Source organism: Arachis ipaensis, chromosome B6 (genome assembly GCF_059453495.1).
Source record: "Arachis ipaensis isolate K30076 ecotype BB chromosome B6, ASM5945349v1, whole genome shotgun sequence".
Classification (NCBI taxonomy): Eukaryota; Viridiplantae; Streptophyta; class Magnoliopsida; order Fabales; family Fabaceae; genus Arachis; species Arachis ipaensis.
Genome location: NC_142441.1, coordinates 18415362 through 18432314, shown reverse-complemented (window position 1 = coordinate 18432314; position 16953 = coordinate 18415362). Strand labels below are relative to the sequence as shown.

Genomic DNA, 16953 nt, shown 5'->3' with positions numbered 1-16953 from the left:
GATGCTTGCAAGCGGGGGTTTAAGGCGGGTTGGAGACTTCTAATTGGTCTAGACGGAGCGTTTCTGAAGACATTACATGGAGGACAAATACTTACTGCTTGCGGACAGGATGCTAACAATCACATCTTCGTCATCAACAACATGCTACAGCTTGGCGTTTATCCACTAAGAAGGACTAATTTGACGTCTTAAACAAGACTTATCTTGTCATCAACAACATGCTACAACTTGGCGTTTGCCACCTTGGCAGTTAACGGCCCATGTCAGCAGCCGTTTGCCAACTCAGCTACGGAGATGACGGAAGGACGAACGTGATTAAGTGAGGTATCTTTGGAGGACGATTTTGATTAATTTTAACTTTTGGGGACGAAAATGAGGATTGCAGTATCTTTCAGAGACGAAAATGACTATTAACTCTTAATTAATTGTTGCCATCCTCTTGGTTCTTAATAATAAGTAGATTTTGTAGAAGAAAGAGTAATAACGTTAACGTAGCTGCAGTTACCAACACCCTTTGGGTTTGGGGAAGTGAACGCCAACTGAAAGTGCTAATTTTAAACTTAATATTATTAGCAGATATCGTAAGTTATAACGGGCTTGCCCAAAAATTAAAGCTTAACAATGATAACAAACCTTATCTGCATTATTTATGGAAATAAATGGACTGAAGTAAAAAATAAAATAAAAACCATAAAAACTAGCAAAGGCTGGATGTGAAACATTTATGCCCTGGAAGACAATAAATCCATAAAAGATAAAACCATAGTCCAAATTTTCATGAAACTGATACCAAACTAAAAACTGAAACTATGAATTCCACCTTTGTCGGAATTCACGTAAAAGGGCATGCACCTCCTAATCCATGACCACTCAAATCTTTATGCCCCTCCTTTTTCTCATCTCCGAGAGTTCTAAGGGAACATCATCATACCACATTCACCATTATGCATGCATAATGGCTTCTTCTTCCTCTTAGTTTCTTTCACCTTTTAATTTTCTCTTAATTAAATCGTTTAGTGTTAATTTGTTATTATAGCCTCTGCTCCTCTCCTCGTGGGGTCCTTCAACCTCATTTGGGGGAACCTCCATCCATTTGTATTCATCATTCCTTAGTAAAAAGAACATTGCTTAGAAGGGAAGAACCTATATTGTTCATACATATACCCAGGTGTATATTTGTTTAATTATTATATAGAGATCCTTAGAACTTAGAAGAATATAATGAATTGCTTTCCGTGCTTCACTTCTCAAAAAAGCAAGAAAAGCAGTAGCAGCAAGGATTTTTCTCCTCCTCCACAGGAACAGGAACAAGTTGTAGCAAGACCACCAGGTATTAAACTAATTGATAATTAATTAGCAAGATATTAAGAGATCGTTGTATGTGTGTATTTTGATGAGGAAAGTAATTAAGTGCGTGCATGCATGCATGCAGATATAAAGAAACCAAAGGCAGAAGACATAAACCAAGTAGACACATCGAATATTAAAGCACACAATTTCACATTCCGTGAGCTAGCAACTGCAACAAAGAATTTCCGGCAAGAAATGTTGATGGGTGAAGGTGGCTTTGGCAGAGTCTACAAGGGCACAATCCCTGCAACCGGCCAGGTCATATATAAATTAATTAATTAACACAACAATATCATTAATTTCTCCTTTCAATTTTATCATTTTATGTTTTGTTTGTTAATAATTTCTGTGTGTACAGGTTGTAGCAGTTAAGCAACTGGACCGAAATGGAATGCAAGGAGGAAGCAAGGAATTTCTGGTTGAGGTTTTGACTCTAAGCCTCATGAGCCATGAGAATCTCGTCAAACTCACTGGTTATTGTGCCGATGGTGATCAACGTCTTTTGGTGTATGAATTCATGCCTGCTGGCTCTCTAGAAAAGCGGCTTCTCGGTAACCGATCTTTCTTTCTCTCTACATACATGAATTCATTCTTGCTTGTTGTGCTAATTTATTATTGCGGAGCAGAGCGGGGACCGGAGCAACCTCCATTAGATTGGTACGTCAGAATGAAGATAGCATCTGATGCGGCAAAAGGACTATGGTACTTGCACGACATGGCGAATCCCCCTGTCATATTCAGGGACTTGAAATCCTCCAACATCTTGCTGGACAATGATAACAATGCAAAGCTATCCGATTACGGACTTGCAAAACTTGCTGGTAAAGATAAGATGAATATTGTTCCTACCAGAGTTATGGGCACCTATGGTTATAGTGCCCCTGAATACGTAAGAACAGGTCAACTCACCTTGAAGTCAGATGTCTATAGTTTCGGTGTTGTCTTGCTAGAGCTCATAACTGGACGCCGCGCAGTTGACACCACTAGACCCAACGACGAGCAAAATTTAGTTTCATGGGTAAGTAACTCATAACAATCTTATCTCAGGGTAGTTTATTATGCTGAGAAACGGTTATGATTGTATATATTAACTTGGCATAGCTTGGTTTTATTTTTGTAATATGATTAAACAGGCGCAACCCATATTTAGAGACCCGAAAAAGTATCCAGAAATGGCAGATCCACTTCTGAAAGGCAAGTTTCCAGAGAAGGATCTGAATCAAGTTGTTGCAATAGCAGCCATGTGCCTACAGGAGGAATCAGCAGCGCGTCCTCTCATGAGTGATGTGGTGACTGCCCTCAGTTTTCTCTCAACAACTCCGCCTCCGGAGGCCAATCCTCAGCCTGAGCCTGAGCCTGAGCCTGAGCCTGAGCCTGAGCCCGAGCCCGAGACCGAGCCTGAGCCTGAGCCTGTCCCTGCCCCTGCCCCTCTTTCTGCTGCGCGCTCGGCCAAGAGTGAAGCATCCGCAAGTGTGAGTGGCAGCGGTAGTGATAGCGGAAGTGATAGTGGAAGCTACAGCCAGAGCCAGAGCGATTATGATGGATCTGATGGTGAATCAGACTACTATGAAGAGGATGAAGATAAACGAAGCTACAGCCCACAAGATAGTATACAATCTAGGGAATTCTACTCCAAGTCAAGCCGCAAAAGCAGCACCAGATCATCGTCCAGGGCTCACAGCGATGTAACTTCGAATTCCGAAGATGAAAGGAGAGGACCATCCCCACGCAAAGCCAGTAGGAAACATTTAAGCCAGAAGATTAGCAAGAAGTCTTCCAGCAAGGAAAAAGAGTTAGGCCAGAATAGCAGTAAGAAAGCTGCTTCTCGGAAGAACAGAGAATTAAAGCAGAAGAGTAGCAGAAACAAAGATAGAGAATTGAGCCAAAAGAGCAGTAAGAAAAAACCATCATCTTCTTCAAAGAGGAGAACCGGGGTGGGACCAGAGGAGTCAAAGTCAAGGGATGAAGGTGAAGCCATGCTTAGTGAGAGATCATCACGAGAGGATATATCTTACGGTCACGACAACCAAGAGAGTAGTGAGAGCATCCCATTCGAGTATGAAAGCAGCAAGGAACCATCAGCTATCCCGCCATTGCCACCAACAGCAAGCACTCTCACATAATTTTTCTGTCCAAGTCTGCTTGTTTATTATACATATGGTTTGTTATGCCAGACAACTACACTTGACACTTAACCATCATTATATATACGTTCCTCTTCTTTTTCTTTTCTTTTTTTTTTTATTTACTTCGTAGGCTTCAGGTATATTCTGTATCTAACTTTAGTTGAAGATCAAGAGTGAATGGCAATTCTGTATTATATATGTGTAAGGCAATTGTATTGTTATTGCTGTTGCTGATATACGCATGTTGAATCAATGAATCAAGTATATATTTGGTCCAATTGACAAATTATTCCTTTAAACCAAATCTGTAATATATTGTTTAGTATATGTAGCATCCTGATTCCCAAGGAGAATTATTATTGAATCTATCAACTATCATTGACTCGCTTTATGAATATAATCTTCTTTAATCTTCTCTGTGAACTGTGATTATTAGTCATTAAACATTGGAATTCTCATCTGAAACACTCATAACACTTGACAGCTAAATATCCTTCAATGAATTCAAGAAACTCTTCCGTTATAGATAGATGGACATACATAACATTCAGAATGTTTGGTTGGATCAAACCACACTGAGACTTCAGTCCATATTTCAATTGATGAAAAGCAATCAGAGAAAATTCAGGAAGGCAAGTCTAACCTGACATAGAACTCACACTGCAATTCTTTGTAACCATTCATTTTACATTGGAAGAGAAAGAAATCAAAGGAAATGACATGCAATTAGAGGAATATTTATCTTCCTTAGCTTCCATTTATTATTTGACAAATCGCGGTTAATAAGGCAGTGGTGTGAGATTAAGAAGATGCTCATGTAAGAATTCCTCATCCTCCGGGCTATATGTTTGAAATGAGGACATTAATCAAGATATTCTTATTATAAATATAAAATATAGAGCACTTTTGAAATCTCACACCATTAAAAACCCTATTAATGACTAATTGATGGCTACAAATTATAAAATCTGCTTATATTCATATTTAACAGCTCATAATTATCTATACACATGGTCAAGTTCCACTAATCTTTTTATGATACAGTCCCCGATTGCTCTAGGATTTTATTTATTAACTAACTTTGTTTGGCGCGCCTAATAAGATTGAGAAAGTTGTGATGTGAATGAGGTTGCGTGGTTGAGGTCAAGGTCGTCGAGGTCGTGATGATGAGTGGAGGCAAATCTTACTTTAAGATTACGGGATCTGGTAGCATTATTGTGATTTTCCTTCTTCCTGAGGCAGGGCTTTAACTCAGGATCAGGGAGGTGGTGATGATGATCGCGGCGGTTCAGTAGTAGTCCCTTAGAAGGAGAAACTCTTTCTTCACTGACACAAGAATGAAGCATGTTGGTGGTGGTAAAGCTACCTGCCGCATTGTGTTTCTTCATGAGATTTCGGATAGTGCGGCAAGGGACGATGAAGAAGACGTTGCCGGGAGTGAGGATGGACTGGGGGCTGACTACGATCCAAGGGAAGCGGAAGATGTCGGGGCGGGTAACACAGTGTCTAGGGTTCCGGCTCATGACGTCAGAAGCTCTAACTGGCTTGCTGTGAAGCTCTACGAAGCCTCCAGGGTGAACCAGTTTGAGCAAGTGGCTCTCTTTCTTGCATACTCTCCGCTGTGACTGTGACGACGCCATTATTCAAGCTGCCGGATCGGATCGGAACGGAGGTATTTGAGGAGTAAAGGGAGCTCAGAAAGCGGACAAGGTAGTTGCTCCCATATATTCAGCGGAGATTGCAAGGATCACAATGTAACATGGAACTCTTCGTTCTAAGATATCATTTTTTTTTTGTAGTAGGACAAGCTGATGTGCCAAAAACATTGTGTTCAACTTGTAAGTTTTTAGAGACAAAAAATTAATTAATCTTAAAAATTTTTGTGATATTTATGTAAATATTAAATAAAAAGACAAATAAGCAGGTTATGACAAAATATAAGATTAAATAGTGAAAACTGAAGTCCAGTCATCTTTATATTAATTTGATAATTAAAATAATTATTAACTTTACAATTGCAAGTGAATTTCAATCAAGTTAAAATTAGAGTTAAGCCCCACTTTGGTCCCTGAGATTGGCGAGTTGCACTGAATTAGTCCTCCAAATCCCAATTGCACTAAATTAGTCCCCCAGATTCAAAAAAATGCACCACGTTAGTCCTTTTTCCAATTTCTGTCACCGGAGCACTGACGCCGTCAGTGACGTGGCAAGTTCTTGCCACGCTGGACCCAACAACAGTTAGATGACATGGCAATAAAGTTGATTAGCTCCAATTTAGTCCTTGTCCCCTTTTATAACCAAGATTTCTACCCTAACTTCTTCCTCTTCTTCTTCTACCCACTTTTTCTGGTTCTTCGCCTTCTTTCTCACTGTGCAGCTTTTTGGGTTTAGGATCATGAGTGCAAGTGAGAGCCAGACTTTCCGGCGGTCAAATAGAAGGATCTCCAGAGGAACCAGTAGAGCATCGAGTGTTCCAGAGTGGTGTGGGTGTGGCTGCTGCCCTGTACTCCGGTGGTCCACAACAGAGGCTAACCCTAACAAAGTCTCAACTCTCAACTAATAAGAATTATACATAAATAGATATGTAATAAAAGCATTAAATTTGTATGAATAACTACAAAGTGATTTCTATCTAATCCTTGAAGAAATTGCCAAAAGAAATTACCAATAATCCATGAACTTGATAGATTTCATTATCATAGGAAATGGTGGATGATGGAAATTGAAAATACCTGGTATCCATGAGAAAGATGTCCACCATGAGAAAGATCAAGTGCCATGATTCTGTCATGAGGTTTTAGCAATGCAGTATAAACTTAAAAATTTGAAGGAGACCCAGATAGAGGCTGAACGTTCACTGCAATTTATGGGTAATAACATATGAAAAAAATTAACACCTAAATATTTTAAAAGAATCTACTGAATATCAAGAAAGCTCATGAGCATTCATTTTAAAATTTAACCAGCAAAAAGTCTACAAGAGAATTCAACCTAAATGCTACTTCTGAATTCTGAACAAAAATTCGTGTGCCTCAAGAGATAGAAGAAGAAAGAGAAAAAAAATAAAAAAAGGTAATCACAATGAATAGATCATGTCCATCTGCATGGTTAGAACAATTAGAACAACAGGTCAATGACCAACAAGATGAAATAATGTGCAATCAACAAAACCAAAATAAAAGGGTATACCAATATAGTTATTGTGTAGTTACCTCCCCATTTAACTGGATCCAACCTAAATGCCTTGAGGGCACGCTTCTGACATAGTCTTTCTGCCTAGCACCACAACCATAATCCATTCAAAAGTAGAGAAGCTTACTTATTCGTCACAAAAACAAGAAAAATAATCACATTAACACAGGTCTTGTTTCAAAAGTGGCAATCTTGATGAAAATCAAGTTGAATTGCTTAACAACATCAAAGAACAAGTAATTATGTATGTGATTATTTATATTCAACCCATAAAACTGCACAATTTCTAATTATAATGCCTAATGAGAATAGAATTTAAGATAAATGTTGGCCAAACATAAGAATTAAACAAAATAATTTCACATTAGCATTTCATCGAACATATGACATGCATAATATGCAAACAGGAATTTTGAGCTCAATTGAAGTAGCTATCAACCCAGAAAAATAGCCAGCAAACACTTGCAATCCAACAAACATTAATTAACTAATCTAGACATAACAAGATTACTATGTACCTTGAGGAAGAAAGGCAACAATTTTTTAATTGGACTAGAAGCAGGAGTCCAATAATAAAATCCTATAATAGAGATGAATTGAAGTGATATCTTACTGTAATTCCTGGTCTCTCTTTGTCGTAGACAGCTTCATCAGGATTTGTTGGTTCTGTGATGTTGGGTAGTGAAGTGTTATCAGCCAAGGCAGTGGGCTTATTGCCTTCGATGGGTGCTGATTCTTCCACCATTGGAACAGAGCATAAAAAGAAACCCCTAAACACAGTCCCACAAAACATCAAAATAAAACCTTAACACAAAATTAGCTTTAAAACTTGTGAACTGACAATATACAAAACACTTAACCATGATCAACACACATCACAACATTCCATTAAATTTGAAAAAAAAATTTCATCCTCACTAACCTCAGTGACGACACAGAAGATCCCTGTAGTGGCAAACGTACTCTTCCAACAACTGCACGGCGAACGTCGTGTTCTAATAGTCTCGAGAAATCCTATTGCAGCTACCTGTTGCTACTTTGGGTCACTCATGGAAGAGAAACGTTTTTTTCTCTGTACTGATAGAGAAGTAGAAGACAAAGAGTAGAAACAATAAAAGGAAAACGACGTCGTTCAAAGGGGTGTTTAGCGCCAAATTAGAAACTACCTCGTCTCATTCTATCCAGCGTGGCAAGAACTGGCCACGTCACTGACGGCGTCAGTGCTCCGGTGACGGAAATTGGAAGAAGGACTAACGTGGTGCATTTTTTCGAATCTGAGGGACTAATTTAGTGCAATTGGGATCTCGAGAACTAATTCAGTGCAATTCGCCAATCTCAAAGACCAAAGTGGGGCTTAACTCGTTAAAATTATGTTATCATAAAATTTTATAATGGTAATTACATTTATATTTAACAACCATGTTATATGTCAATCACTAAATTAATTACTTATATAAAATAAGTATTGAAATATAAAATATATTTTAAAATAAATTTAATAAAATATGATAACTGGTTTTGTGATTATTTTTTATATACATAATACTTTTATATATTTTAAACCTTTTTCTTATGAATTTATAAGTCTAATATTTTATGGAAATGATTTAAAACTTATTTAATATTTTATCATAAATTTAAATCTATCACTTTTTTTTCCAAAAACTTTTAAGAGACCAATATTTTTCAAACCCTACTTACCCTAATTCTACATCATTTTTTAAAATTTTAATTATTTTATTAGTCTTTATAATTTTATCAAATTTTTAATTAAATTTTTATATTTGTTATTAATTCTTATATCATATTAAATTTTAAAATTAAGTTTTACAATGACAAAAATATTAAAATTAATAGAATATTCTATTAAATAAAATGAATATATCTAATATTTGATTAAATATTTTATTTTATTTAATAAAATATTTTATTAATTTTAACAATTTTTTTTATAAAAATTTAATTATAAAATTTAATATAATATAAAATTTATAGAGACTCAACAATAATTAAAAATTTTTTAATAATTGAAAACATGATCCATCAACATTATTGAACATCACGATACCAACAACCACATCACATCACAAAACAATATAAATCATTTACAGTAGTGTTTTCATCGTTACCCCCTTTGCCGCGTCAAACAATGTGACCTTATGTGCTCCAAGAAACCAAAGGGTGAGTTACCGGAACAAACAAATGAATAAAAAAATTTTCTTGTTTCTTTATTTAAAAAAAAAAAAAACTGAAAAAATGTAGAAGACAAGCTTTTAATTTAGCTAATGACTTAACTTAGTAGTATCCATTTGAAATTTAATATTAGTCATTTATTCCAATTAAATTGTATTCATTTAATTCGAGTAAAACTATTTGAATTATTAACGAAGGAAAATTGTAGGTTCAAAATTTTTATAAAATAATTTTGTTAAAGTATAGAGTTAAATTAATAGATAATTCTCAATCAAAGTTTAATTTATTTGTCACTTAAGTCAAATCAATAAAAATCGAGAATATTTAAATTTCAAATCGTCTCTCATAGAAATTGCAGAAAAAAGTGCATATTATTGGTTATGAGAATTTTGGAAATTTTTAGAATGATGAACAAAAAATATAAATTGCAAGAAAGTAAAACTAACAACTAAGATAATATAAATGCTAAATCACACTCATGGCAATGAAGAGTCAAGGTTTTCTATCCTAGTTATAGACTACAAACATGGTAATTGTCAAGAATTAATCTCATTTAATCAACTCTAACATCGAAGATAAGTCAAATATCTATAATTGATCTCAATCCACAAATCCTAACTAACTCACTAATTAACTTAATGAAATATTAACGTTAATGAAACCAAATCAACTAACAATCCTAGTCACAATTAAGAATGGACATCAATGACCCAAGGTCACCTAAGTCCTCAATTCCAAGCTAAGAGTGTGAAAAAACTGCACTACAACTAACCCAAACATTTTATCAAATACTTGGTATGCAAAAAAGAAAAAATATCATAAATTACAATAATAATAAATTCTATAACTACCAATTGCAAGAAAATGATAATAACAACTCAAGTAAGCATAAAAAAAAATCATAAAAAATTAAAATTGTATTAAGGGGAATCAAAATTACCAAGTGTTCATAAACTAAAAGTGGCAAAAATTGAGAAAATAACAAAAGAAATTAAGAGAATCAAGATAAAAGAACATGAAAATATAAATGAAACTACACTAAAACAAGAATCAAAGACTAAAATTAAAGAGAAACTAAACTAAAAATCCTAAATTCTAGAGAGAAGAGAGAGCTTCTCTCTCTAGAATATAACCTAAAACATGTTACTAAACTAAACCTAATTGTTTTCTCCTTGTTCCTCCTTGAGAATTGCATGAAATACTTCATAAATGAGTTAGATTTGGACTTGAGAGGGTTCAGAAATCGCCAGCCATGTTTTCTTTAAATGAGTCACGTGCCTCGTGTCACGCGTACGCGCAAGGTCATGCGTACCCGCAACTGGGCATATTTCCAAAACTTCATTTCTTCATGAATTCTCCACTTTTACATGTTTTTTCTTCATTTCTTCAATCCAATCTTTGCCTTTTAAGCCTGAAATCACTTAACAAATACATCAAGACATCGAATGAAATTAAAGTGAATTAAATTTAGCAAATTAAAGGCCTAAAAAGTATGTTTTAATTCTTAAGCAAAAATTAGGAAGAATTCACAAAACTATACTATTTCATTGAATAAATGTAAAAAAAGTTAATAAAATCCGTCCAATTAAAGCAAATAAATACTATGAAATGTAGATTTATCAATTATATTGGATTTATCCAATTTGCTTACACCCTTAGTTTTAGGAATGGTAATGAAGCAGAATGGAGGCGGAGAATGCCTCCCCTACTACTTGTTTTCGTTTTTAGATTTATTTTCTATTCTCGTTCTCAATTTCGTTGTGAGAGAATATTATTCTTCATTCCAATTTTTTTTAAGTTCTATTTGTTATGGGTTTTATTTTTTATCTCTCCAATAGTTCTGACTGATGATTAATTGTCATAAGAGTAGAGCTGTAAATATCTATTCTATACAAAAACAGCAAGACTTTATACAAAAATACTAAACCAAAAGACGGTGATTTCTTTCGAATTGACGTAGTGGGAGAACGCAATGGTGAGGTAGAGAACAGAACAGTGGATAAGGTGGAAAATGCGGCAGCAGAAAAGAGAATGGACGTGACAGCGGAATTGTAGAAAGGAGAACAGACGCACCTCGAAGAGGAGAAAGAACACCGCAAATAGAGAGAACGGTGCTGTGAGGGGTGACGACATGGTGAGAAGGGAGAGTGACGAGGGAGTGGCTGCAGATAGATTGAATAGAGTATGGACGGTGCTAGCCACTAGGGATCTCTGAATTGAATAAGGGTTATGTAAATGAGGATTTGGAATTTAGGATTTCTCTCTCTATATATAGATTATGTGAAATTACTAAAAAATATATATGAAAAATAAATTATTAAAGACAATTAAATAAATTTATAAATTTCGAAAATTAGTGAGGATAGGCGGGATCTCCGCTCGGGTCTCTAGGCCTGCTTTGGGAGAATTTTATCCCATTTTCATCTCCACAAAAAAAAATTACAATTAAATCTCCATTTGAAGTGATCTTCGCGAAGATCCTTGTGTCTCGAAAAATTTTGTCATCCCTACCTAATTCGTTCGCATCATCACATGGAAGTAGTGTGATTGTTGTTAACTTGTTAATAAAAGAACAAAATTATTACGTGCATATAAAAAAATTAACTATTATATATTTATATATAATATATGTGTTATTTAATTTATTTTAATGTATATTTTATAAAGCGATTGAATTTTAAATTTTCAAATAGCATGATTGTTAAAAGAATAAGAAAGGTACTAATAGTTGTCATGTTCTAGTGAATCAATTTAGTTCACCCGAATTGCGCTAGAATTGCAGCAGTTTTGCAATCACATTACACATCGTCATTGATTAAGCGTCTTTAAAGTAAAATTATTTTTAAAGTAGTAAGACATAAAACTCACACCAACGGCTTGACATCCCTTTAAACAAAGAAGACAGAATAATAATCTACATTATATGTGTTCTTTAACCCTCATAATTTGGAGAAATACGATTATATCTCGGATACGCATTTAAAATATTTTTAAATAAACAAACGGTTCAATATGAAAAGCTGCCTCCAACCTTTTCAAACTTGCGTCGAAATTCGGAGATGCCGTTGAAAGGCCGTTCACTTTAAACAATGATAATAGCAGAGCTAATACAACTAAAAGGGACATATTCAGAAAAACAAATCACAATCCTAACATTTTTAGTTCTGTTTTCACTTTAAGAGATATATTATTGACTTGAGCGTCAAAGTTTTTTTTGCAGGTTCCACGAGCTCAAGCTTTGAGGATCTCACATCTCTGCTGTCCAGGAAGCTCGAAAGCGTTCGCCATACAGTAGCAAGTTATAGCTCAGAGAGTATCCTTGACAGAACATTTGGCGCCCACCGAGGGACGAATTCTAATGTTACCCCATAATTCTTTTTCTTTTGCTTGTTTCATCTCCCTTTTTTTTTTTGTAGAATTCTAAGCATGGCCGATGACTTGCCACCACCACCCCTCCCACTCATGCTGAATTGATAGCCATGAATGCAACTCTTAAGGTGAAAGTGAAGAAGATGTCCGAACTTCTAGTAAGAATAACATGTGGAGATAGGGACGAGGATGAAAAAAAGAATACGAGCAAGGAAAACCTGGAGGAAGAACATCAATCTGGAACAAATAATGGCAATGGAAGTTACTCTCCCGAAATCTATAAAGAAAAGGACAAATCCTTTCTTCGCAGAAATAATAAACTTCCAAATACCAAAGAACTTCACACTCCCGACCACATTAAAACCGTATGAGGGTTTTGGTGACCCCAAAATCCACGTCAATAAATTTGAATCTATGATGTTTTTAAATGACACTTCTGACCCCATCTTATGCCGTTCTTTTCCGACCTTTTTAGACGAGGTTGCTTTACTATGGTTTTTTAGTCTCCCTGCAGGTTCAATCTCTACCTTTGATGAGTTCGCCGACCTTTTCGTTAACTATTTTGTAGCCTCGAAGATCTATATCAATGACTCTAATTTTTTTAGTACCATCAAACAAGGACAACATGAAATCCTAAAAGACTACATGACAAGATTTGTCAAAGTCGCAATGAAAATCCCTTACCTCAGTCCAGACGTACACCTATACGCGCTAAAAAGTGGACTACGCCCAGGTAGATTCTAGGAGACTATTGTAGTCACCAAACCTAAAATATTAACCGAGTTCAGGATAAAGCCTCGGGACAAATAAAAATCGAAGAGCTGAGAGAAGCCAGGAAAGCTAAGAAACAAACATCCCGAAGAGAAGAGGACAGACATGGAAGATCAAGTCAGATGCGAGAACAAAAGAAACCCTTCAAATTAACGCTGAGGTTTGATTCATACACAAAGTTCAACACAAAAAGAGAAGACATAATAAATGAAATTCTTCATGCTAAGATCATAACCACCCAGTAAAGTAGGAACTTATCAAGATAAAAAATATGTGGACAAAAGCAAGCACTGTGCATTCCATCAAAAGTTCGGCCACACCATCGATGAATGTGTAGTAGCCAAAGACCTATTAGAAAGACTGGCAAGACAATGGTTGCTAGACAAATACGTCAGTGGCAGGATTCAAAAAGAAACAACAAGCCCAACAACAAATCAGCCAAACTATACCTCAATAACCAAAGACAAAGGAAAATGGCATACTCCATCTGAACATCTCACACCAAGGGGAGTTATTAACTATATCTCAGGAGGTTTTGCAAGAGGAGGCATCACCAGCTCGACAAGAAAACGAAGTTACCGAGTAAGACACATTTCTTTCGATGCCTTGGACTTCAAGTTACAATGCCCAAACTTAAACGATCATGTCGTAATCTCAGTAAACATGGGAGACCTGACAGTCAGAAAGGACATACTTGATCTAGAAATAAGTGCTAATGTGTTATTCTACTCAACTTTTAAAAAGATGCAACTCTGCGAAAAAGCTCTGGAACCTTCAATTGGAGAATTGGTAGGCTTCTTCGGGGAAAGAGTACCCATAATAGGTTATGTATGGCTAAGAATGATACTAGGGGAGCACCCACGCTAAAAAATCCTAGATATCCAATTTTTAGTAGTTGATTGCGTCAGTCCCTATAATGTTATTCTGGGACGACCATCCCTTAATTCTTTTGGAACTATTATTTCTATAGTTCACTTGTGTGTAAAGTTCCATGTGCAGGATAACATCGTTGCAACCATACACGCTGACCATAGGGACGCCCAATAATGCTACAATATAGGCCTAAAATTGAAGCCACCGCCAACAGAAACCATTCAATGGGTCAACTCTATCTATAATACAGAGGACATTCCGACTTTGGCTAAACTCGATCCTCAAGATAACATCTCTAGCTGACTACGACCTAAGCAAGGTACAACTCACCGAACTTGAAAATCAATATACTAATATTGGATCTGCTTTTTCTACAAATAATGAGCAAAACATCACCATATTGGATCTACTAATATCGATCTTTTTGCATGGACACCAGCAGATATGCCCGAAACCGATCTAAATATCATATGCCATAAACTGGCTATCAACCCCAATGTCCGACTAGTGCGTCAGAAAAAGCAAAATTTAAGAATAGAGAGAATAGATGCAGCCATTACAGAGACTCAAAAATTTCTTGTTGTAGGATTTATCCGATAAATCAGATTCTCATCATGGTTGGCGAACGTGGTCATGGTAAAAAAGAGCTTGGAAAAATGGCGCATGTGCGTGGACTTTACGAACCTGAACAAAGCATGTCCCAAGGATTTATACCCGTTGTCGAGCATTGACAAATTGGTAGATAGCACCTCGGGATTCGAGGTGTTAAACTTCATGGAGACCTACTTCAGCTACAATCAGATACTAATACACCCAGAAGATTAAGACAAAACGGCATTCATAACTAATCACGTTAATTTTTGTTATAAGGTAATGCCTTTTGGACTTAAAAAATGCAGGAGCAACATATCAGAGGCTGATGGACAAGGTCTTCAAAGATCAAATCGGTCGAAATATGGAAGTCTACGTCAATGACATGGTAGTAAAATCAAACTCGGAAGTAGCACACCAAGCCGACCATCATGAAGTCTTTCAGCAACTTCGAAAAAACAAAATGAGGCTAAACCCAGAGAAATGTGCATTCAGAGTACACAGAGGCAAATTCCTTGGTTTCATGTTAACACATCGGGAATAGAAGTAAATCCTGACAAATCCCGAGCCATAATACAAATGCAATCACCTCGAAAAATTAAAGAGGTTTAACAACTCATTGATCGTCTAGCAGCTTTGTCAAGGTTCTTATCCGCAACTGCTGCAAGGTTGTATCACTTATTTCACAGCCTCAAAATGGCTAAAAAATTCACCTGGACGAATGAATGCGAGCAAGCATTCACCGACTTAAAAAATTTTCTCAGCTCACCACCTGTTCTCCAGAAGCCACAATATGGTAAACCTCTTTACTTTTATCTTTCAGTCTCAACTCATGCAGTTAGCTTTGTACTTGTCACAGAAACAAGTAAAGAACAACACCCAGTCTATTTCGTTAGCAAGTTGCTTCAAAATGCGAAAACTAGGTACCCAACTATAGAAAAATTGGCATTTACCCTAATAATCACAGCTCGATGATTGCGACATTACTTTTAGAATCATCAAATTATAGTTTGAACTAACCAACCACTGCGACAAATACTAGCACGGCCAGATCTAGTAGGAAGACTCATGAAGTGGTCGGTCAAACTTTCAGAATTTGACATCTCTTACCAATCAAGAGGATCATTAAAATCTCAAATATTAGCCGATTTTGTCGCCGAGTTTACCACTACACAAGAAATCCTCCCAGCGAGGGAGTTATATGTCGACGGAGCCTCTAATGATTGGGGCTGCGGAGCAAGAATCCTCCTCAAAGACAACGTCGGTGTCTCTACCGAGCAATCCATAAAATTTTTATTCTAGGAAATCAATCTGAATATGAAGCCTTTTTCACTAGACTACGACTTGCGAGGGAGACAAACATTCAAAATCTCAAAGTACATTGTGATTCCCTTCTGGTCGTCCAACAGGTAAGTAGCCAGTACCAAGTCCGAGACCCTCTTTTAGAATAGTATTTAAATGTAGTTAAAGATATTATACAATATTTCCAACATTTTGAGATTTCACACATACCTAGAGAATAGAATGGTAGAGTAGATATCTTATTCAAATTAGCTACTTCTAAGGTACAAGATTTTTCAAATGGTTTATCACCATTAACTCTTAATAAGCCGAGTATATATAACAAATATGTCCTAAGTTTATCATAACAGGCAGACTGGAGGAGCCCATACATAAATTACTTGAAAACTCGGAAGATACCACCAAAAGAAAAACTGAAGATTTTTAAAACCAAAGCAAGTTACTAGTTACTACACCATCATGGGAAATGACTTATATAAAAGAGAATTCTTCCGGCCCTTACTCAAATGTCTTGGCCCCACAGAAGCAGAATTGGCAATATTCGAGCTCTATGAAGGCATCTGCGGCACTCACCTAGAGGTTAGAACCTGACCTCAAAAATCTTAAAGGAAGGATACTACTGGCCGACATTAAGAAAAGATTGCATGGAAAAAGTCCAGCATTGTGACAGTTATCAGAAATGCACGCCAATGATCCACAGCCCACTCAAACTATTACATACTTTAGAAGTCGGATGGAGTTTTCATAAATGGGGACTTGACATTCTCGGAACTTTTCCAACGTCAGTAGGCCAAGTAAAGTTCTTGCTAGTAGTCATAGATGATTTTACAAAATGGATTGATGCATAACCACTTGCAAAAATAACCTCGGATAAGGTATGTGGTGCGTGGAATTACACTTCGCAAAACTGAACCAGCAAGTGCACTGGGTCGTCCAAGTAATACCTGAGTGAGTCAGGGTCGATCCCACGAGGATTGTGATTTGAAGCAAGCTATAGTTATCTTATAGATCTTAGTCAGTCAGATAGAAAAGTTGTTTGTTTGTTTAAAGCGCATAAAAGGAAAATAAAGAAAACGTTACTCAGTTGATGGTGAAAGTAATAATAAGAAGATGGTTAAGGCTTGAAGATGCTTTGATCTTCTGGATTAATCCGGTCTTACTGTCTACTCCAACTGTGAATGATTTC

At 36.3% G+C, this 16953-nt stretch overlaps 1 protein-coding gene across 2 annotated transcripts; it reads left to right on the top strand.

Annotated features, from left to right (window-relative positions):
* The first annotated feature begins 743 nt into the window (after nt 1-743).
* Nucleotides 744-3754, top strand: LOC107647981 (receptor-like kinase LIP2). 2 transcript variants are annotated; one of them, XM_021104151.2, is made up of 4 exons: nt 744-1330; nt 1433-1608; nt 1709-2368; nt 2484-3754. In XM_021104151.2, the coding sequence occupies exons 1-4, from the start codon at nt 1222-1224 to the stop codon at nt 3471-3473; spliced, it is 1935 nt and encodes a 644-aa protein (XP_020959810.1). In that variant the 5' UTR covers nt 744-1221; the 3' UTR covers nt 3474-3754. The 2 variants fall into 2 exon arrangements, with proteins under 2 accessions (XP_020959810.1, XP_088348140.1); XM_088492014.1 differs by lacking the exons at nt 744-1330; nt 1433-1608 and having other exon boundaries at nt 1715-1901; nt 1977-2368.
* Nucleotides 3755-16953: the final 13199 nt, after the last annotated feature.

Bases quoted from the DNA above. Each gene is read 5' to 3' on its own strand.
- LOC107647981 (XM_021104151.2), top strand. From the start codon at position 1,222: ATGAATTGCTTTCCGTGCTTCACTTCTCAAAAAAGCAAGAAAAGCAGT. The intron at 1,331-1,432 runs GTATTAAACTAA...GCATGCATGCAG, and splicing joins AGTTGTAGCAAGACCACCAG to ATATAAAGAAACCAAAGGCA. The intron at 1,609-1,708 runs GTCATATATAAA...CTGTGTGTACAG, and splicing joins CAATCCCTGCAACCGGCCAG to GTTGTAGCAGTTAAGCAACT.